General features: G+C 46.1%; 1 protein-coding gene across 12 annotated transcripts in view; it reads left to right on the top strand.

The window, feature by feature from the left end:
- Positions 1–22186, top strand: part of LOC124015191 (myosin-10) — a 100791-nt gene that overhangs the window by 15818 nt on the left and 62787 nt on the right. For all 12 annotated transcript variants that reach the window (XR_006835108.1, XM_046330218.1, XM_046330215.1 and 9 more), the window contains exon 3: positions 221–377. Coding sequence is in view for 11 of the 12 variants with exons in the window: in XM_046330218.1 (XP_046186174.1) it covers positions 221–377 (157 nt within the window). In the remaining variant the exon portion in view is untranslated. The remainder of the gene's footprint in view (positions 1–220; positions 378–22186) is intronic.

Below are 22186 nucleotides of genomic sequence, written 5' to 3'. Positions count from 1 at the left end.
TGAATAGTGATAGTAGTGATTCCCTGTGGGGCACTGAAGGGATTTGTAAGCTCTTTCTCATTACATGACAGCTGACTGGTCCACAATTGTTTCAGATGGTTTCTCTTTACCTGGCAACCCTGTATTATTAAATGTAAAAACAAAAAACGTGATATCAAATCATGGTGTCTTCAGATTCCCGTGTTTCACACTGAATGACATGATCTTCTTTCTCCTGCAGACATACTCTGGCCTCTTCTGTGTGGTGATAAACCCCTACAAGTACCTGCCCATCTACTCAGAGAACATCATAGAGATGTACAGGGGGAAGAAGAGACACGAGATGCCCCCTCACATCTACGCCATCTCAGAGTCCGCGTACAGATGCATGCTCCAAGGTAAGTCTCAATTGGTTATGGTTTATCCCTCCCTTTACTGCAACCATCAATGTCACTGCACAAAATATGTGCATATGCTTGCTACACAGGGAAATTGTATGAATGATCTGATTCAGTCTACTGGAACCAGAAAGTCAAAGCCAATTTACCCGGTTGTTTTGGGATTAAGGCTGTTGTTGAGAGGCAATCAACTGGTAGGTACAGTACATACTGATATTAGGACAGGCTTGTCTCCACTGTGGCAGGTACACTTATCTCCCAGGTCTGTGATGTTAATTGGAGCCTGTTTGGATCATTTGTCATGTTAATTGTACAATGTCAGTTCCCATAGGGCTAGTTGTTGTGTTTCAATTTAAAATGTTGCTAGGGGATGAACAGATATTGGGCCTTTATGTCATCATTTTAGTTTTGTTATTTTGTTTGGGGGCGGGGGCTTCTGTAAATTGTCAAAATGTTACCTTTCGGGGTCCGTAGGGCGACGCATAATTGGCCTAGCGTCGTCCTGGTTAGGGAGGGTTAGGCCGGTAGGGATATCCATGTCTCATCGCGCACTAGCAACTCCTGTGGTGGGCCGGGCGCAGTGCACGCTGGCCAGGTTGCCAGGTGCACTGTGTTTCCTCCGACACATTGGTGCGGCTGGCTTCCGGGTTGGATGCTCGCTGTGTTAAGAAGCAGTGCGGCTTGGTTTAGGTTGTGTTTCAGAGGACGCATGGCTCTCGACCTTCGTCTCTCCCGAGCCCGTACGGGAGTCATAGCAATGAGAAAAGATAGTAACTACTAACAATTGGATACAACAAAATTGGGGAAATTTTACCTTTCCCCATGTTGCATTTGTCAGGGCATCTCCGTTAGCTCTACTGTTACAATACTCAAGGCTTTCGCTCTCAAGTTACAAACCAATACAAGCCACGTGTTGCCATCGCCAACGCTCATAAAAGTTGTTTAACAGTCGCCCTGTGATTTACGGGATTATTAGTCAATTTCAACAACTTTAGGGCCATTCATTTCACTAGAAGGCTTAATTGAAACCATCAGCTGAACCATGGTTTGTTGCATACTAAAGTCACCCCCAATTATTTTGATGTAGTGCACTGGCCAGCTCTGTATTATGTAGTAGTTGCCCTACATTCATGCAAGCATCTCCAGCATGATGGTATCAAATGGCACACATTGAGGAAAAAGAGCTCGTGGAAACAGTCCAAAGGAGCTGGTCTTATTTCTCTGTTCATATTTCCACCTCCAGAGAGAAATGAATTTTGCCAGCAATGTCTGGAATGAGGGGAGCACAGTGGAAAGGGGAAGTGAAGGATGACTGGGTTTTTTCCATGAAGTGCTGATACCTCAGAACTATTCACTTCTCAGGACCACTATGGGCTATAAGCACCAGTGGGTCTAAATATCAGCTTGAGAACCCAAAGCCTTTAGTCACTGCAGAGAGAATCCACTTCAGACCTCTTCAGATTGCCAGAGGCTTTGACTTTGTCTCTGGCATGGTCAAAGTATGTTGACGCAAGTGTTGGGTGAAGAAAAACATACACTAAAAGCTTTATTAGAATTGCATCTGATTCCATAACACAATGAGGGTGAATCTATGTGACTCAAGTAGATTCACAATCCTGTATGTGATGTTAAATCCAGTTTGTAATAGACTTCATCCCGTTTGGGTTGGTTTTTACTCAACCGTAAATCTTCCAGGGGTTCGTGATGAGGGAGAACTTATCTCTTGCATCGTCTACTAGCCTATAGGTTCTGCCCAGCAGGAGAAGCCTGCATGACCTTCTATTCCTCACGTCAGTGGAAAAATAGTGAAGGGCAGAATTGATTTACAAGGAGCTGCTTAAGGAAAGCACCCATTTCTCTGTCTCTCTCCATCATTCAGGGCCAGTAACCAATCTCTTCTTTCAAACCACATGCTCCATCTTTTTCCATGGCTTTACCCTCTTTCTCTGAACAGCTCTGTTTTTTCTTGGAATTTATTAATCACATTTTTGTCTGTTGACATTTGGTTTATTTAATGTCTTTTGTATCTTATACTCCCAAGTAGAAATAGCAACATTATCTGTCCTGTCCCAGACACCTGTTATCTGTCCTGTCACAGATACCCGTTATCTGTCCTGTCCCAGACACCTGACTAAACCAACATCATTCTAGGCAGCAAACAATCCTTCCCAGTCCCCCTTTCTCTCCCACTCTAATGTATCCAGAGTGTTTACACCAGCGTGTGTTTGTGTTTGCACTAGACGTCGACTGATTAATTGGAATGACCGATTAATTAGGGACGAGTTCAAGTTTTCATAACAATCGGAAATCTGTATTTTTGGGCGCCAATTTTTAAAAATTGTATTTATTTATTTTTGTACATTTTTATTTGTATTCCTTTTATTTAACTAGGCAAGTCAGTTAACTGGGGGTTAACTGCCTTGTTCAGGTCCAGAACGACAGATTTTCACCGTGTCAGCTCAGGGGTTTCAATCTTGCAACCGCACAGTTAACTAGTCCAACGCTCTAACCATTGCACTCCACGAGTAGCCTGCCTGTTACGCAAATGCAGTAGAAGCCAAGGTAAATTGCAAGCTAGCATTAAACTTATCTTATAAAAAACAATCAATCATAATCAGTAGTTATAACTACTAATCCAGTTTAACAGGCAATATTAACCAGGTGAAATTGTGTAATTTATCTTGCGTTCATTGCACACAGAGTCAGGGTATATGCAACAGTTTGGGCTGCCTGGCTCTTTGCGAACTAATTTGCCAGAAATTTACATAATTATGACATACATTGAAGATTGTGCAATGTAACAAGAATATTTAGACTTAGGGATGCCACCCATTAGATAAAATAACAAACGGTTCCGTATTTCACTGAAATAATAAACGTTTTGTTTACAAAATGATAGTTTCCGGATACGATCATATTAATGACCAAAGGCTCGTATTTCTGTGTGTTATTATGTTAGAATTAAGTCTGATTTGATAGAGCAGTCTGACTGAGCAGCAGCAGGCCCGTAATCATTCAAACAGCACATTTGTCGTTTTGCCAGCAGCTCTTCGCAAGCACAGCGCTGTTTATGACTTCAAGCTTATCAGCCTAATGGCTGGTGTAACCAATGTGAAATGACTAGCTAGTTAGCTGGGTGTGCGCTAATACTGTTTCAAATGTCACTCGCTTTTAGATTTGGAGTAGTTATTCCCCTTGTGCTGCAAGGCTTTTGTGGCGCGATGGGTAACAATGCTTCGATTCTGGCTGTTGTCGATGTGTTCCTGATTCGAGCCCAGGTAGGGGCGAGGAGAGGGACGGAAGCTATACTGTTACACTGGCAATACTATAGTACCTATAAGAAAATCCAATAGTCAAAGGTATATGAAATACAAATGGTATAGAGAAATAGTCCTATAAATACTATATTAACTACAACCTAAAACCTCTTACCTTGGAATATTGAAGTCTCATGTTAAAAGGAACCACCAACTTTCATATGTTTTCATGTTCTGAGCAAGGAACTTAAATGTTAGCTTTTTTACATGGCACATTTTTTACCTGGCACATATTTTACATGGCACACATTTTTACATGGCACATATTACTTTCTTCTCCAACACTTTGTTTTTGCATTATTTAAAACAAATTGAACATGTTTCGTTATTTATTTGAGGCTAAATTGATTTTATTGATGTTTTATATTAAGTTAAAATAAGTGTTAATTCAGTATTGTTGTAATTATTATTCATCATTATTACAAATAATAATCAGTTTCGCTATCGGCGTTGAAAAATCATAATCGGTCGACCTCTAGTTTGCACAGCTCCTCTTGACCTCTTAATTATTTTTCTGGATCTTGGGGCGAGGGGCAGCTCCCCAGCGATACTATCATGGGACAAACTCTGGATGTCCATAGGGCTGTGCTATTGGTGTGGATGCACATTATGGAGCACCATCCCATGACTGTCACAACAACAGACATCATAGAGAGATGTCTGAGAGATGTCTCTTTCTCTTTCCCTCTGCCTGATATAGCTGGGAGGCACGCCAGGCTGGGAGTGGTGACTGGGACCAGACCAGTGAGAACAGAGAGGGCGACCTGCATTTGGCAGCACAATGGGACCTTTTGTCTCTGTGGCGAGGGCTTGTCTGTCCAGTGGGGGTCGGTTGTGACGAGTTGGGCAGTCCCGTCATCCAGGCCCTGCCTGGTGTCAGTTTAGACAAGGAGGAAGTTCTCTCTCAGTGTGGAGAATGTGTGCATTGACACCTCAAGTAGTGTCCTCTGTGAAGAATCTCTCCAAAGACACTGGTTGGATGTACTGGTAATGTAGTGGTAATTCCACTGTCGGATATTGCATGTGCATGCAAATACATAGTGCTTCCCCAATCATACTTTTGTTATGAGCCCTATTTGTCCCATGACCCAGTGAGTTTTTCTCATTACTCCCTTCACACCTACCAGCTTTCTCACACCCTGAGCATCTGCATGGATGCAGGGGTGGGGTGCAGGGACTGGAGACTTGGACTCGGAGTAAGTGCCATTTCAAATCCAAATTACTTCTTTGTTTTCGGTTCATTTCACCTATTTAAATGAGGCATCGGTTTCTGCCAATAACCAATTTAGAAATGAAAGAATACCTCTCAGGACCTGAAGTTCCCGTGCACTTTTATGCAGGCTTGTCACAGTGGTAGTCATCGCCAGTATAGTCATCATGGCTAACCAGCCAACCAACGGTTTGTAGGTTGGAGATTAGCAGATGCCAGCTGCTACTCTGGCCCTGAGCAGGTCTATAACCTGATTCAGAAAATGTCGCTGGATCACTGCATAGTGTTATGGATATCATCACGGCATTATCTCAGTGCCATGATTTCATCCCTAAATGTTGTGATACTGATGATAGTATCACATGTTCCTTTGGACATTGAAGTTCAAATTTAGCCACGAGGAACAGGCATTTGCTTCATGTCATGTATTAGGTTAAGTATTCATTAACATGAACAATGCACATTGGTCAACATTTCTGCAACTGTGCCAGATTTAGCCAGACGGATAAATTTCATCTGTCGTCCCTGGGCAGTTTGTTATCTTCACAGTTTGTAGGCCTCACATCTTCATCCAAGGAAGTCAACTTCCAGACAGTCAAATCAAGTTATTGGCTAAAAGATGTCTAAACCTTTCCAGGGGCTAGTCATTATCCCAGCATTTCTGAGATGCCAGCCAATGGCCAGATGGAGGGTTAAATGAGGTGTAAAGTTACAAAGTCCTGGTTGTGTAACTAGGCCTCCCCACCACAACTAGACCCACACATCTGCCATGAATTACTTCTCCAGATTCTTTCCATAATCTCCCTCGTTGCTCTGGACTGATGGCGTCCAGTCAGTTACAAGGGGCTAATTTGAACATTTCTGGAACGTGTCGTTAAGAAATGCGAAGCGCTGATGTTTTCTTGAATGAAACCATGTGTTGGTTGAGAGAAGAAACACCCATGTCAGCACGGGGATTTCAAGAGTGGACTCTACTCACATCAACGGCAACACTGTCCCTAACCAACATAGTTGTCCAACAGCAAGGTTTTGTGAGATTGAAGAGAATGGCCTCTGTAAGGACTCTCCCTTGTGTTTGGATAAGCCATTAGGTCCACTCAAGGCAGATCTATATTGGCCTCATAAGCTTTGAGCAATAAGCCTTTTGTCTCATGGGAACCCTCTCCGTCACTAAATGAACTCATGTCTTTGATTATAGTCTCAAAGATAACGAAATGTTAAGTAAATGGTGTGGAGGAAAATTTCCGTGGATGGAGACCTCATGTACAATGTACGGTCTATACTCAAAGCGATTGTGGGTGTGTTATTACAATGTAGGCCTAGTGTGTACACTCTGGGACTCGCTGCATCCCATGACCCACTTTGTACCAATAAGACCTGTAATGGTTTTTATGGCCAAAGTTCTTTTGAAAATAATCCAAGGCTTTGTGCCTAGCCCGCCTCGTCCATCCTTTGAGTACTAGAACACACTGAGTACACACAGAGATTGTTGTTAGTCTAGTAAAAAAGAGACCTGCTACATTTTTTAAGGAATTCCAAGTAGAGCCAAGAAAACACAGGCTTGATCAAATTTTCTGAATTAAATCAAATGTTATTTGTCACATGCGCCGAATACAACAGGTGTAGTAGACCTTACCGTGAAATGCTTACTTACAAGCCCTTAACCAACAATGTAGTTCAAGAAATAGAGTTAAGAAAATATTTACTAAATTAACTAAAGTAAAAACAAATTGTCAAAAAGTAACACAATAAAATGACAATCTGTTGTTTTGGTGAGTGTTCTCTTGCTTTTACCTGGTTCAGAAGAACATTGACCAAATGCTGTTATGGATGCTGAAAGTACTTGATGAATTACGGTACTGATTAATGTGTTTAATCAAATTCAATCCCTCATCCCTCATTTCCTCTATGCTCTTAGAAAAAAAGGGTTCCAAAAGGATTCGTCAGCTGTCCCCATAGGAGAAACCTTTTTGGTTCCAGGTAGAACCATTTATGGTTCCATGTAGAATCGTCTGTGGAAAGGGTTCTTCATGGAACCCAAAGCTGTTCTACCTGGAACCAACAAGGGTTCTTCAATGGGTTCTCTTATGGGGACAGCTAAGGAACCCTTTTAGGTTCTAGATAGTGTACCATGGGATTGTACCATGGTACCATGGGATTTATTTAGCCTAATAGTTGGAACAGCTTTGATTGAGTTAGCCTGCTCTGTTGCTTTTCTCATATTGTATGGAATTGAGATAACATTTGTCCCATTTTCCCCCAATTTCCAAGTCTTTGTGGCCCTAAACTCATTCAACCTGCAGGGAAGTTTTACCCTGAATATCAGCAGATTCAGCACTCCTCTGATGTTTCCAGCTGCCAAACATGGGAATGATGTCCCTGGAGACACTCTGCAGTCTGAGCACCTAAACGACTGTGCCCTCCAGACTGAAGCAGAGGTCTAGCTGTTTCTTTAGCCTCCCCTGAGATCCACGGCAGGCCCAGCAATACTGCAGCACACAGCCATTTTCCCTAGAGATATAATATGAGTGTGGTTGATGTCATAAACCTATAAAGTTCTGGAGTATGCTGACAATGATCCATTTCTATGGCTCTTCCCCTCTAGGGTTTTTAAAACAGCTGGCATTAAGCCAAATGCTCCACCATCACTATGCCAACGCTCAACCATCACTATGCCAACGCTCCACCATCATTATACCAACGCTACTTTGTACCACATTGAAGAAGCTAGAGAATATCCATTACCCTTGTTTCTTGCAGTGACCAAACCTCTCTGCTGGCCATTACAGTTCAATGGAATGGAATGCAGGGGTGGCCAGTGGGCTGCTGTATATCCTCTGGGTGAATAAAGAATAAATCATTGTCTGCAGAGGTGGGAGGAGGCTAAGAGGACTCCTAATGAACCTGGGCCTGGGAGGAACAAAGCCACACAGGACACTGAGAGGGCAAGACCTGCTGATTACCGTTTCCTTTTCTCTCCGGGGCAGGGTGAGACTGACTGCAGCTATAGCCAAGTCATCCCTTTTCTGTTGTGTTTTTGTTTTTTGGTTATGTAGTGACAGTTCGAGGACAGCGAGAGAGGAATGACGTTAGAACATTGAGGAATGCGTTTGATCTCACCCGTGGAACTCAGCCTCGGTCAGGCCTGGTTTGAACGATACAAGGGATGGGAAATGTAATCTCTGTCTAAGTGACGTTCACAAGAGCCCTCTCAACGTTCCATGGTGTCCAAAGTGTTCAGTATGCTACATGTGCTTCTCCCTTTGAAACACCTTTCATGTTTCGTCTTGAATTGAATTTATTAGAACATCTTGGCTCAGGAATACAATGGCTTCAGATCAGGAGCCACAGGTCCACGTTCTCCCCTTTGTTTTGGCCTTGGTTTGGACCTGGCCTCTGAAGCTGTAGATGAGATCACAATCAGTCCCTCAGTTTGTGTGACTAATGAAAAATTACTTCAAACCACTACCCGCCAAATTCCTGCGCGGTGCGGTTGGTCGCCAGTCTCGGGACAGCTGGTTCTGTTTCTCAGCCAGGACGGAGCCACATTGGCTGCCCACTCATCTGAAAAAAATACACTATGTGCCGTACTCACAGTGAGAATTCCTCTCTGTGTTGTCACCCAGCATGGATTGGCTTTTGGCAGAGCTAACATACAGTAAATGAGCCCTGTTGAAGGTCCGCAGGGCCTTGGTAAGCTCTTAATAATGGGCTACTTTTTTGTCATCAGTCTTTCAACTGCTGGGTTTTTCCCTCAGGTCAGTCTCACGATAGGGGAAAATATATTGAACGTCCCTAATACTTTACCAGAATGGCAGGCGTGTGTTACCACGCATTATGCTCCATGATCTAAGTATTCTAAATATTGAAGTAGGACAAGGCCTCAGGTTCTGGCTTAATTGTGATTCCCTTCCCTTACTTTCTGTCACTCCCCGTCACTCCTTCTGTCCTTGCTGTGGCAGCTGTAGTCCAGTAGTACACAACCTGTCTCCTGTAATTTATCTCACTCCTGAGGTAAATATTAAACACAGATTTCCTAAACGTGTACTGTACCAGGTGCCTTGGTCTGGGTCACGTAAACAACACACACTGAATAAATGTCCAGATGTCCGGGGCTGTCTAACTTCTCAAAATGATGAATCCGCCTAGCTAGCCTATCACATTTCCCTTCTAAGGACCCATTTCTCAGGAAAGATCCACGTTGGAAATGGAAACTAGATTTGCTGGGTCTGTCTATTTCCCATCTGTAAGTTGATGTTGGTGGCTGAGGACCAACTCCTGGTTCTGCCCGTATCAGAAGCCCTGCCACTGCAGTGTAATGGCCCCATAGCAGAAGCCCTGCCACTGCTGTTTAATGGCCCCATAGCAGAAGCCCTGCCACTGCTGTTTAATGGCCCCATAGCAGAAGCCCTGCCACTGCTGTTTAATGGCCCCATAGCAGAAGCCCTGCCACTGCTGTTTAATGGCCCCATAGCAGAAGCCCTGCCACTGCTGTTTAATGGCCCCATAGCAGAAGCCCTGCCACTGCAGTGTAATGGCCCCATAGCAGAAGCCCTGCCACTGCTGTTTAATGGCCCCATAGCAGAAGCCCTGCCACTGCTGTTTAATGGCCCCACAGCAGAAGCCCTGCCACTGCAGTGTAATGGCCCCATAGCAGAAGCCCTGCCAGTGCTGTTTAATGGCCCCATAGCAGAAGCCCTGCCACTGCAGTGTAATGGCCCCATAGCATAAGCCCTGCCACTGCTGTTTAATGGCCCCATAGCAGAAGCCCTGCCACTGCTGTTTAATGGCCCCATAGCAGAAGCCCTGCCACTGCTGTTTAATGGCCCCATAGCAGAAGCCCTGCCACTGCTGTTTAATGGCCCCATAGCAGAAGCCCTGCCACTGCTGTTTAATGGCCCCATAGCAGAAGCCCTGCCGCTGCAGTGTAATGGCCCCATATCCTAAGCCCTGCCACTGCTGTTTAATGGCCCCATAGCAGAAGCCCTGCCACTGCTGTTTAATGGCCCCATAGCAGAAGCCCTGCCGCTGCAGTTTAATGGCCCCATAGCAGAAGCCCTGCCGCTGCAGTGTAATGGCCCCATATCCTAAGCCCTGCCACTGCTGTTTAATGGCCCCATAGCAGAAGCCCTGCCGCTGCAGTGTAATGGCCCCATATCCTAAGCCCTGCCACTGCTGTTTAGTGGCCCCATAGCAGAAGCCATGCCGCTGCAGTTTAATGGCCCCATAGCAGAAGCCCTGCCACTGCAGTTTAATGGCCCCATAGCAGAAGCCCTGCCACTGCTGTTTAGTGGCCCCATAGCAGAAGCCCTACCACTGCTGTTTAGTGGCCCCATAGCAGAAGCCCTGCCACTGCTGTTTAGTGGCCCCATAGCAGAAGCCCTGCCGCTGCAGTGTAATGGCCCCATATCCTAAGCCCTGCCACTGCTGTTTAATGGCCCCATATCAGAAGCCCTGCCACTGCAGTTTAATGGCCCCATAGCAGAAGCCCTGCCACTGCAGTTTAATGGCCCCATAGCAGAAGCCCTGCCACTGCAGTTTAATGGCCCCATAGCAGAAGCCCTGCCGCTGCAGTGTAATGGCCCCATATCCTAAGCCCTGCCACTGCTGTTTAATGGCCCCATATCAGAAGCCATGCCACTGCAGTTTAATGGCCCCATAGCAGAAGCCCTGCCACTGCAGTTTAATGGTCCCATAGCAGAAGCACTGCCACTGCGATTTAATGGCCATTTCAGGGGCCAGGGGCTTTGCCTCTTAGACCCCATTCACAAGCAGGCACTCCACAGTGTTTGTTTTTGTGAGTGTTATCTTGACTGCTTTAAGCACAGATGACGGCTAACAGGGACCAGGCACAGAGGAACAGTCCAAAACCCCCTATTGACCGCCTGCCAGCTGTTTGCTGTCAAAGACAGCTTTGCAGCTTGTGGACGCCTCTCGACCAATCATAATGCCTTGCCGGAATTAACTGTTTTATAATGAGATGGTAACAGAAAGAGGGAGAGGATTGGTGCATGCAGGCTATGTCAGAGAGAACATACACAGTGTACAAAACATTATAAACATCTTCCTAATATTGAGTTGCACCCCCTTTTGCCATCAGAACAGCCTCAATTCATTGGGGCATGGGCTCTACAAGGTGTCGATAGCGTTCCACAAGGAAGCTGGCCCATATTGACTCCAATGCTTCCCACAGTTGTGTCAAGTTGGCTGGATATCCTTTGGGTGGTGGACCATTCTTGATAAACACAGGAAAAAGTTGCAGTTCTTGACACACTCAAACCGGAGCACCTGGCACCTACGACCATACCCAGTTGAAAGACACGTAAATCTTTTGTCTTGCCCATTCACGCTCTGAATGGCACACATTCATAATCTATGTCTCAAGGCTTAAAAATCCTTCTTTAACCTGTCTCCTCCCCTTCATCTACACTGATTAAAGTGGATTTAACAGGTGACATCAATAAGGGATTATAGCTTTCACCTGGATTCACCTGGTATATGTCATGGAAAGTGTAATATTTTGTACACTCAGTGTAAAAACAGTATAATCTGACGAGACCCTTAAGCACTGCTGGAGTCCTGCCCGATGTACAGGCTAATAACTGCTCCTGAGGTGTTATACGAACAAACTGACCACTCTAATGCTTTAATGGGATAGCTTTTCCATACCTCTCCACACATTGTAGACTGCAAAATTGGCCAATTCCAGCAATTCCTTGCTCCCCTGCTTGCTGAATTACAGTCAAACTGTCAACAAAGTTTTAGGATGTTGGACCTGGTCCTTCTGACTGTACAGGCCAGGGCAACAAAACCCACATCTCATTTTATTGTGGAAAGGCTGTAAACACCCAGTGTTCCTCAGTCAGCCAAATGGATAGAGCAGTCCATACATGGTCAGTACAGGTGTTCTTCGTACATAGCCAGTTATTCGTCCATATTTGGTCAGTACAGGTGTTGTCCATCCATATAGTAGATGTTAACGAGAGGCGTGCCTTCTGCCTTAGAGTCTAGAGTGAAGCCGAAATCACAGACGCCTGTTAACGGCGTGAAAATTTGCGTGCGAGAGCGAGCGTCAATTCACATACACAGTATAGCGTATGCCAATGAAAATCCATAATAAACAGTTATCTATGTTCCCTACGAAGTCCCTGAGAGTTATTGTTGTGAGTTCCTTAGATGTCCTACGGGAGCCACCGTACCTGTGCTAAACCCGAGTTGTTTATAAACAACCAAGTCTTTCTTGTTCTTCTACGTAAGCGGTCCTCAAGTTTTTCAACCATAGCCTCCCTAAGCTATATGCCTATGAAATCAACACAGGTAGGCTGCGACCTTAGCTTACTTACTGCCCAATACATTATAAACTACATCTTAAGTCTACTTAGCATAGAGGAATTGCAATGATCTTCCCTATTCCTTTTCTACAAATGTATTCTATCTGCATTCTATCTGCTTGTTTTACAAGAATTGCTCCGCGTAAACGCGAGAAAAATAGACTTGCTTGCTAATTTAACGGGCTATGATGCTGTTAACACTCGTGGCACGTCTGTTTTCACTCACTCATATGCAGTCTATTTCCAGCATGAGCACACTTTTCGTTACAATTGAGCTTGAGGCTCGTGGCTGGCAGGGATGTGAACTGGAATGTGTGGAATGAGTCTGGTCACTGCATTAATCCAGCAGGGGGGGGGATCTGAAGGGGAGGGGGTGGGGTAATGGGGAAGCAGTCTGCCCACAGTCCACAGTGTGAGAGAGGCCCTATCCCCCTGTCTTGTGGCCGGTTGGAACTTCCCTTGGAGGAGCCAGGCCAACCAACAATGATCTTCATTTTGCTCTGGTTTGGACTCTGGTATCTGCTGACTGACATACCACTTACTGCTCACCACACAACACTTGGATGATGCCTTTATTTGTTGCAGAGTGCATCTGCTATATGTTATCAGTGCTCAGAGTCATTTTAAGACATTTCCTCTCTCTTTTTTCTTAAACTTATGAAAACTAGACTATGCTCAATTAAAGCTACAGACCACCAGTTTGTCTTCATTATCCACCACAGCCCAGTGGATGTGTTGTACCTCTATTTATATCAAACTGGTTTCTGAGGTCTTCCTCCTTCAAAGCCACTTTGTTAACAGAAAAAGTGACTTCTGGAGCTGGGCATTCTGAGGAGAGAGTTTCCACTCCATTGCCTCTCTTTAATGCCGGCATTAGCCTTCAATGGCGGAGGCTGGCCCAGGCCCAGCGGGCCACAGGCTCACAATGAGCTCACTGTCTGTGGGCTGAGATCAGCTCCCTCTGCCCCCCTCTGCTCTTCTCTCGTTCGTCCTATCCTCCCTTGTCTCCTCTCCGTCGCAAATGCCACACGCAGAGCCACTGTCCTCAAGATGTCCTCCAATTTTTCACTTTGTCACAGGTTTGAAAGATGGTGACGTGTGTTTTGTTTTTGTTGTCTATGGTCTGTGGAGGAGCTCAAGTGGAGCCATCCATCCAAGCCTGGTGGTTAACTTGTTAATTAGGCTGTAAATTATTAAGTCATTATTCTATTATTTTGAGCATTAATAACAAAACTTTGGTACTGCCTTTTTACCTCCCATGAGACAGTCCATTACTAAAGAATTGGCTAAACACTGTACAACTGAATAGGTTTTTAAATCATTTTTATTCTCTCTTCAAATATTTTAACAACCAATCCTATCCTATTCCGTGGAGAAGCCTCTTGAAGCCATCTAAAATAATCAAGTCATGTGAAGCTGGAAAGAACACTACCAATCATGTGAATCCCATACAATGGTTCTCATGACTAGGCTATAAAACAATGTTACAGAAATAACAGCTCTGCTTGGTTCCCCATCTATGCCCAACATGGCTTTGACCCCTCAAATAGTCAACAGAGTTTTACGATCTTGGAGAGGTTGTTGAGGTCGATACATTGGCATGAATGAATGGAATTTGAGAACGTCCTCTTGAATCGATTATATCCTTGCCGCGTCTGCAGCTGGCCAGATAAAGGGAGAGATGTTTCCACAGCAGCCTTGCTGTCTGGGCTGTGTTTGCGTCTGAAAGCGATAGGGGTTTTGAATGTAAAGGGAGACACAGGAAGGATGAGACAATGGTGTGTGTGCGTGATTCTCAGTACGGCCGTGCATAGAGCAGTGGAGGATGACATCATACCATGAAATGCCTGTAAATCCTTGTGCATCAGTGAGAATGTCTCAAGCCAGGCCCCCCCCACACGTCATCAAAGCCAGGAAGAACCTGCTCAAATCAAGGAAGCTGCACTGTCCCTGATGTGCCATCCAGCTGTGCCTGAGTCTCCCCCCACCCTGTTTTCGTCAGGCATCCCTTCCTACAAAACAACCCATCTAGCTCTGGCCTCTCTCCTCTCTCCAGTTCACTCTTTCAAACCAGCTCTCTCCCTCCATCAGAAGGCCAGGACATTATCATTTTGTAAGAGTTTGTGCGTGCAGCGTCTCATGGGTGAATGATTGCCCTCCTTCCACCACAAGTATTATTTTATTGATGTATATCATGTTAGCTGTGCTGGGCTGGAATCGCAAATGAGCTCATCCAGGACAGAAATGTAATCCAAACGTTCCCTCCTGAAGGCCAGGTCAAGACAAAGCCTCACCTTCAGGGAAATTGAGCAACTATTCAGGTATCATCCCTTCCTCTGATGCCTTTTAAAGGGTCTTAGTCTATTGCACAGGCATGTGTCGTTACCGTGTCCAGGGGTGTGAAAGACCTTAATATCCGAGAGAGAGAGAGTTCCACTTCCAGTGACTCAGGAAGAGGTCATGGGAAATGTCAGTGGCCAGCCACCATCTGTAGTATCTGTAGCAGAGACGGTGAAAGGCTGTTGGCCTCAGCTCAGAAAGAAGAGGGGGAAAAGCCAAATGAAAAATGTCCCGCTTCTGAGTCTGGTTTAATATCAAACGGTTTCCAATGTAGTTTCTCAGATGTGGTCAAAAACATGATTATGTTTACGTCAAATAATTAAAATTTGCGACGCAAAGCAAACATTTAATATGACCGGCTGCCCACAACAAATGGCAACATCATGCTAACAGATTCCTGTTTTGCTACATTGGTTGTAGCACTACTACTGCTTTTATTACACATCAATACTTTTCTCCACAACCCTTTTCATCTGCTAAGTGAGGATGAATGGAGAGTCGATTTACAGTACCTACTTGAATGCCCAGCAGCAACCCAAACTCACAGCGTCAGACAAAGATGGAAACCAGTAGCACCTCTCTCTCTGTTCCTAAGAGATGGTGAAGGACCAGCTAGATTTGAACACGACACGCTACATTCGTCACTTGTTACATCACAGCAACAATTTCACATGAATTCATCGGAATGCTTTGTAGTGCACCCATCTCGCCGTCTCGTAGCTCTGGGGGGAAATTCCTGAGATTATTAGGAAATTGTCATGTTTTGTCATATATTGTCTTGTCATTATGCTTTCCCTTCTGTTCGTTTCCCCCTGCTGGTCTTTTTAGGTTCGTTCCCCTCTTTCTCTCTTCCTCCCTCTCTCTCTTCTCTCTATCGCTCCGTTCCTGCTCCCAGCTGTTCCTATTCCCCTAATCAATCATTTAGTCTTCCCACACCTGTTCCTTATCTTTTCCCCTGATTAGAGTCCCTATTTCTTCCCTTGTTTTCCGTTCCTGTCCTGTCGGATCCTTGTCTATTGTTCACCGTGCTGTGTTTGTGTATCGCCCTGTCGTGTCGTGTTTCCCTCAGATGCTGCGTGGTGAGCAGGTGTCTGAGTCTGCTAAGTTCAAGTGCCTTCCCGAGGCAACCTGCAGTTCAAGATCAAGTCTCCAGTCGGTTCTCGTCATTACGAGTGGAAATTGTTTTATTTGATTGTATTTTTACTTTACTGGATTAAAGACTCTGTTTTCGCCAAGTCGCTTTTGGGTCCTCATTCACCTGCATAACAGAAGGATCCGACCAAGAATGGACCCAGCGACTATGGATTCTCTCTACTCTACTCTCGAGTTCCAGGGAGCGATGCTCGGCAGACACGAGCAGGAATTGTCTGCTGCTCGGCATGCCGTTGAAACCCTGGCCGCTCAGGTCTCCGACCTCTCAGGACAGTATCAGAGTCTTCGTCTCGTGTCACCAGCTACTTCCGGTTCTTCCGAGCCTCCGGAACCTAGGGTTAATAACCCACCATGTTATTCTGGGCAGCCCACTGAGTGCCGCTCCTTTCTCACCCAGTGTGATATCGTGTTCTCTCCAACCCAACACATACTCAAGAGAGAGAGCTCGGATTGCCTACGTCATATCACTCCTTACTGGTCGGGCTCGGCAGTGGGGCACAGCTATCTGGGAGGCAAGCGCTGAGTGTACTAACAATTATCTGAACTTTAAAGAGGAGATGATAAGGGTTTTTGAATCAGTTTTTGGGAAAGAAGCTTCCTGGTCCCTGTCTTCCCTATGTCAAGGTAATCGATCCATAACGGATTAATAGATTGCACTCTTGCTGCCTCCAGTAACTGGAACGAGCAGGACGCTCGTTTTCTGGAGGACTCTAGGTTAGGAAAGTCGGGAGGTTCCATCCAGCGTGGATTCTTTGATTGAACTCGCTATTCGCATTGAACGACGGGTAGATCTTCGTCACCGAGCTCATAGAAGAGAGCTCGCGTTAACTGTGTCTCCCTCTCTCCGACACTACCGTCTTTCCCCACTGACTCAGGTGTTGAGCCCATGCAGCTGGGGGTATTCGCATCTCGACTAAGGAGAGGGAACGGAGAATCACCAACCGCCTCTGTCTCTATTGCGGTTCCGCTGGTCATTTTGTCATTTCATGTCCAGTTAAAGGCCAGAGCTCATCAGTAAGCGGAGGGCGACTGATAAGCGCTACTAGACGGTCCTCTCCGTCAAGTACATGTACTACAGGTCCATCTACGCTGGACCGGATCGGCAGCTTCCTGCAGTGCATTAATAGACTCTGGGGCAGAGGGCTGTTTTATGGACGAAGCCTGGGCGCGGGAACATGACATTCCTCTCAGACAGTTAGGGAGCCCACGGTCATGTTTGCCTTGGATGGTAGTCCTCTCCCCAGTATATTATGTGAAACACTACCTTTAACCCTCACTGTATCTGGTAACCATAGTGAGACCATTTCTTTTTGATTTTTTGTTCACCTTTTACACCTGTTGTTTTGGGTCATCCCTGGCTAGTGTGTCATAATCCTTCTTTTGATTGGTCTAGTAATTCTATCCTTTCCTGGAACGTTTCTTGTCATGTGAAGTGTTTAATGTCTGCTATTTCTCCTGTTTGTTCTGTCCCCTCTTCTCAGGAGGAACCTGGTGATTTGACAGGAGTGCCGGAGGAATATCATGGTCTGCGCACGGTCTTCAGTCGGTCCAGAACCAACTCCCTTCCTCCTCACCGGTCGTATGATTGTTGTTCTGATCTCTTTAAGAGCGTTTTGCTTCCGCTCCTATCCTTGTTGCACCTGACGTCACTAAACAGTTTATTGTTGAGGTTGACGCGTCGGGGGTGGGCGTGGGAGCCATTCTGTCCCAGCGCTCCGATACTGACGATGGGGTCCACCCTTGTGCGTATTTTTCTCATCGCCTGTCACCGTCGGAACGTAACTATGATGTGGCTTGAACTGCTCGCCATCCGTTTAGCCCTAGGCAAATGGCGACAGTGGTTGGAGGGGCGACCGTTCCTTTTGTCGTTTGGACTGACCAAAGGAACCTTGAGTACATCCGTTATGCCAAACGACTGAATGCGCGTCATGCTGTTGGGCGTTGTTTTTCGTTCGTTTGAGTTCGTTATTTCTTATTGCCCGGGTACTAAGAACACCAAGCCTCATGCTTTATCCCGTCTCTTTAGTTCTTCTGTGGCTTCTGATCCCGAGGGGATCCTTCCTGTTGGGCGTGTTGTCGGGTTGACTGTCTGGGGAATTGAGAGACAGGTTAAGCAAGCACTCACGCACACTGCGTCGCCGCGCGCTTGTCCTAGTAACCTTCTTTTCGTTCCTGTTTCTACTCGTCTGGCTGTTCTTCAGTGGGCTCACTCTGCCAAGTTGTGGCCATCCCGGCGTTGGGGTACCTTGCTTCTATTCGCCAGCGGTTTTGGTTACTCAGGAGCGTGACACGCGCCGTTTCGTGGCTGCGTGTTCAGACTGCGCGCAGAAGAAGTCTGGTAATTTTTTTCTGCTTCTGCTCCTGGTCTTGCTGGGTCTCAGTCTGTTCCCTGCCATCGCATCTCTCCTATTCTTGTTCCTGCCCTTGCTGTGTCTCAGTCTGTCCCTAGTTGTTACTCTCCTGGCCTGTTTGGTTCTGTTTGCTCTTAAGCTTTCAGTTCTCTACCCGTGTCTCATTTTTTTTTTAGAGTAGTACCCTAAACGGTCCTGAGGAGAGGATCGGGACGTGCTGGACCGTTTGTGATCTATGAATCAAGCGCCAGGAAGTGGGGGGGTACTGTCATGTTTTGTCATATATTGTCTTGTCATTATGCTTTCCCTTCTGTTCGTTTCCCCCTGCTGGAAGGTTCGTTCCCCTCTTTCTCTCTTCCTCCCTCTCTCTCTTCTCTCTATCGCTCCGTTCCTGCTCCCAGCTGTTCTATTCCCCTAATCAATCATTTAGTCTTCCCACACCTGTTCCTTATCTTTTCCCCTGATTAGAGTCCCTATTTCTTCCCTTGTTTTCCGTTCCTGTCCTGTCGGATCCTTGTCTATTGTTCACCGTGCTGTGTTTGTGTATCGCCCTGTCGTGTCGTGTTTCCCTCAGATGCTGCGTGGTGAGCAGGTGTCTGAGTCTGCTAAGTTCAAGTGCCTTCCCGAGGCAACCTGCAGTTCAAGATCAAGTCTCCAGTCGGTTCTCGTCATTACGAGTGGAAATTGTTTTATTTGATTGTATTTTTACTTTACTGGATTAAAGACTCTGTTTTCGCCAAGTCGCTTTTGGGTCCTCATTCACCTGCATAACAGAAATCTAATCAAATCAATGTTTATTGGTCCCGTACAGTTGATGTTATAGCAGGTGCAGCTAAATACTTTGGTTACTAGCTCAAATCAAATGTTATTGGTCACATACACATGTTTAGCAGATGTTAATGCGAGTGTAGCGAAATGCTTGTGCTTCTAGTTCCGACAGTGAAGTAATATCTAACAAGTAATCTAACAATTCCCCACCTTATACACACAAATAAGTACATATAAATATATGGATGAGCGATGGCCGAGTGGCATAGGCAAGGTGCAATAGATGGTATAAGGTACAGTATAAGGTGCAGACATATGAGATGAGTAATGTAAGATATGTAAACATTATTAAAGTGCCATTATTAAACAGACTAGTGATCTATTTATTAAAGTGGCCAATGATTTGAGTCTTATAGTAGGCAGCATCCTCTCTGAGTTAGTGATTGATGTTTAGCAGTCTTATGGCCTTGAGATAGCTGTTTCAGTCTCTCGGTCCCAGCTTTGATGCACCTGTACTACCTTGCCTTCTGGTTGGTAGCTGGATGAACAGGCAGTGGCTCGGGTGGTTGTTGTCCTTGATGATCTTTTTGGCGGGCAGGTAGTTTGCCCCCGGCGATGCATTGTGCAGACCGCACCACCCTCTGGAGAGCCCTGCGGTTGAGGGTGGTGCAGTTGCCGTACCAGGCGGTGATACAGATTGACAGGATGCTCTCGATTGTGCGTCTGTAAAAGTTTGTCAAGGTTTTAGGTGACAAGCCAAATTTCTTCAGCCTCCTTAGGTTGAAGAGGCGCTGTGACGCCTTCTTCACCACACTGTCTGTGTGGGTGGACCATTTCAGTTTGTCTGTGATGTGCATGCCGAGGAACTTAAGACTTTCCAGCTTCCCCACTACTGTCACTTCAATGTGGATGCTCCCTCTTCTGTTTCCTGAAGTCCACAATAATCTACTTTGTTTTGTTGACGTTGGAGTAGCTCCTTACAATGCAATAAGCAAATATACAAATAATCAACAAAACATTGCACTCTGTATAGGAATAATCCTCAAATCAAACATTTGGAAATGAAATCATTTGGGTCATTGACGTCCATGAAAAGCTGATAAGGTTTAGCCTAGAGACAAATGTTACTCCTTTGGTGAATAAAGGAAAATACACAGCCCCTATGAAGGAAAAGATGCACCCCTGTCTTGAATGATTGACTACGGTACCTCACAGGAGTCAATCTAATAATGCATCACGATCCTTTCCGTCCACCTTTCCACTGCGCATCATGATTCTCCCAGATTGCATGGAAACTCTTTAAACCTATTAAGGCGTGTATTCCCAGAAACGATTGGGTTATTGATGTCTTCAGAGGTAAAGCTCATCTAACATAGAAGTGCTCCTCCTTGGTAGAGATACAGATTGGACAGAAGGCTGTCTTCAGGGCTATGATGGAGTTCTGATCCTGATGAGTCATTGCCGGTGTGAGCAGCTCTCTCTCTCTTATGCTATATTGGTCATGCTCTATTATAGTCCAGTCTGAGAACTCGGCACACGGCACTTAGGCTATGAAACTTCATATGGGAAATCTGGTCAGTTATGTTCCCACCTTTCCCTCTATAAACTAGCTCACTGCTAGTAGATACGATGGATACAGTCCCAAACTGTGCTTCTGGGCCTTTACTTTGAGTGAGCCCCATGCTCTGCCTCTTACTGTGGGTCAGCCCCATGCCTTGGGACTCTGCCCCTGTTAGCTGTTAACCAGAGCATCTCTATCTCTGTCTTTCAGCCCCATTCACTGCCTCTTACTGTGGGTCAGCCCCATGCTCTGCCTCTGTGGGTCAACCCCATGCTCTGCCTCTTACTGTGAGTCAGTCCCATGCTCTGTCTCTTACTGTGGGTCAGCCCCATGCTCTGCCTCTTACTGCATGTCAGCCCCATACTCTGCCTCTTACTGTGGGTCAGCCCCATTCACTGCCTCTTACTGTGGGTCAGCCCCATGCTCTGCCTCTTACTGTGGGTCAGCCCCATGCTCTGCCTCTTACTGTGAGTCAGCCCTATGCTCTGCCTCTTACTGTGGGTCAGCCCCATGCTCTGCATCTTACTGTGGGTCAGCCCCATGCTCTGCCTTTTACTGTGGGTCAGCCCCATGCTCTGCCTCTTACTGTGGGTCAGCCCCATGTTCTGCATTTTACTGTGGGTCAGCCCCATGCTCTGCCTCTTACTATGGGTCAGCCCCATGCTCTGCCTCTTACTGTGGGTCAACCCCATGCTCTGCCTCTTACTGTGGGTCAACCCCATGCTCTGCCTCTTACTGTGGGTCAGCCCCATGCTCTGCCTCTTACTGTGGGTCAGCCCCATGTTCTGCCTTTTACTGTGGGTCAGCCCCATGCTCTGCCTCTTACTGTGGGTCAGCCTCATCTTACTGTGAGTCAGCCCCATGCTCTGCCTCTTACTGTGGGTCAACCCCATGCTCTGCCTCTTACTGTGGGTCAGCCCCATGCTCTGCCTGTTACTGTGGATCAGCCCCTTGCTCTGCCTTGGTGACAAGAGCCCAGCCCTCGTCAGACTCACAGCCAGAACTGACCACAAAGGTCTATCTGGCGTCAGTGGCGAGCCACCGGAGCTCGGAGGAAGGGACTCACTGCAGAAGGGAAGGGGAGCTGATGGCCTTTGTCTTATCTGTGGTACTCCAGTTCTGCCAGGCATGTGACACAGCTGAGAGGCCTGAGGAGGCGCTGATGCTGACAGCCGAACCACAGTTAGTTCCCATGACCTCACACCTCACCACCTCCCTTACGCTCCTCTACTGCCACTCTCTGGTGCCAGCCTGGCCGGCAGCCATGACCTTGGGTTCATTTGGAGCCCACTGCTTCCGGGGACTGATCGGATGCCTCTCATTGCGTCAGTTTGGTCTGGTGGCAGACAGTTTGGTCTGGTGGCAGACAGTTTGGTCTGGCTGCAGACAGTTTAGTCTAGTGGCAGACAGTTTGGTCTGGCGGCAGACAGTTTGGTCTGGCGGCAGACAGTTTGGTCTGGAGGCAGACAGTTTGGTCTGGAGGCAGACAGTTTGGTCTGGTGGCAGACAGTGGTGTTCTGTAGAGAGTGCTTTATGTGGTGTTATACGAGTGTGAGGAATGAAGTCTTAGAAACATGATCTGTTGGTAATTACTTGGACTACAAGCAATCATTCTTTACATACTAAATGTATTATAACTTTGTAACTCTGTAATATGGTCATAATGATCAATTCTTTGTATTTATGTACCTTTTTTCTAAATGTTTTTCTTTTTCTTTTTTGAGGGCAGTCCACAGGTAAATACGATATGAACTGAATATTAAATTATATTAATTTGTA

Source organism: Oncorhynchus gorbuscha, linkage group LG26 (assembly GCF_021184085.1).
Source record: "Oncorhynchus gorbuscha isolate QuinsamMale2020 ecotype Even-year linkage group LG26, OgorEven_v1.0, whole genome shotgun sequence".
Lineage (NCBI taxonomy): Eukaryota > Metazoa > Chordata > Actinopteri > Salmoniformes > Salmonidae > Oncorhynchus > Oncorhynchus gorbuscha.
Note: the sequence above shows the minus strand (reverse complement) of the source record. Positions and strands in the feature narration are given on the sequence as shown.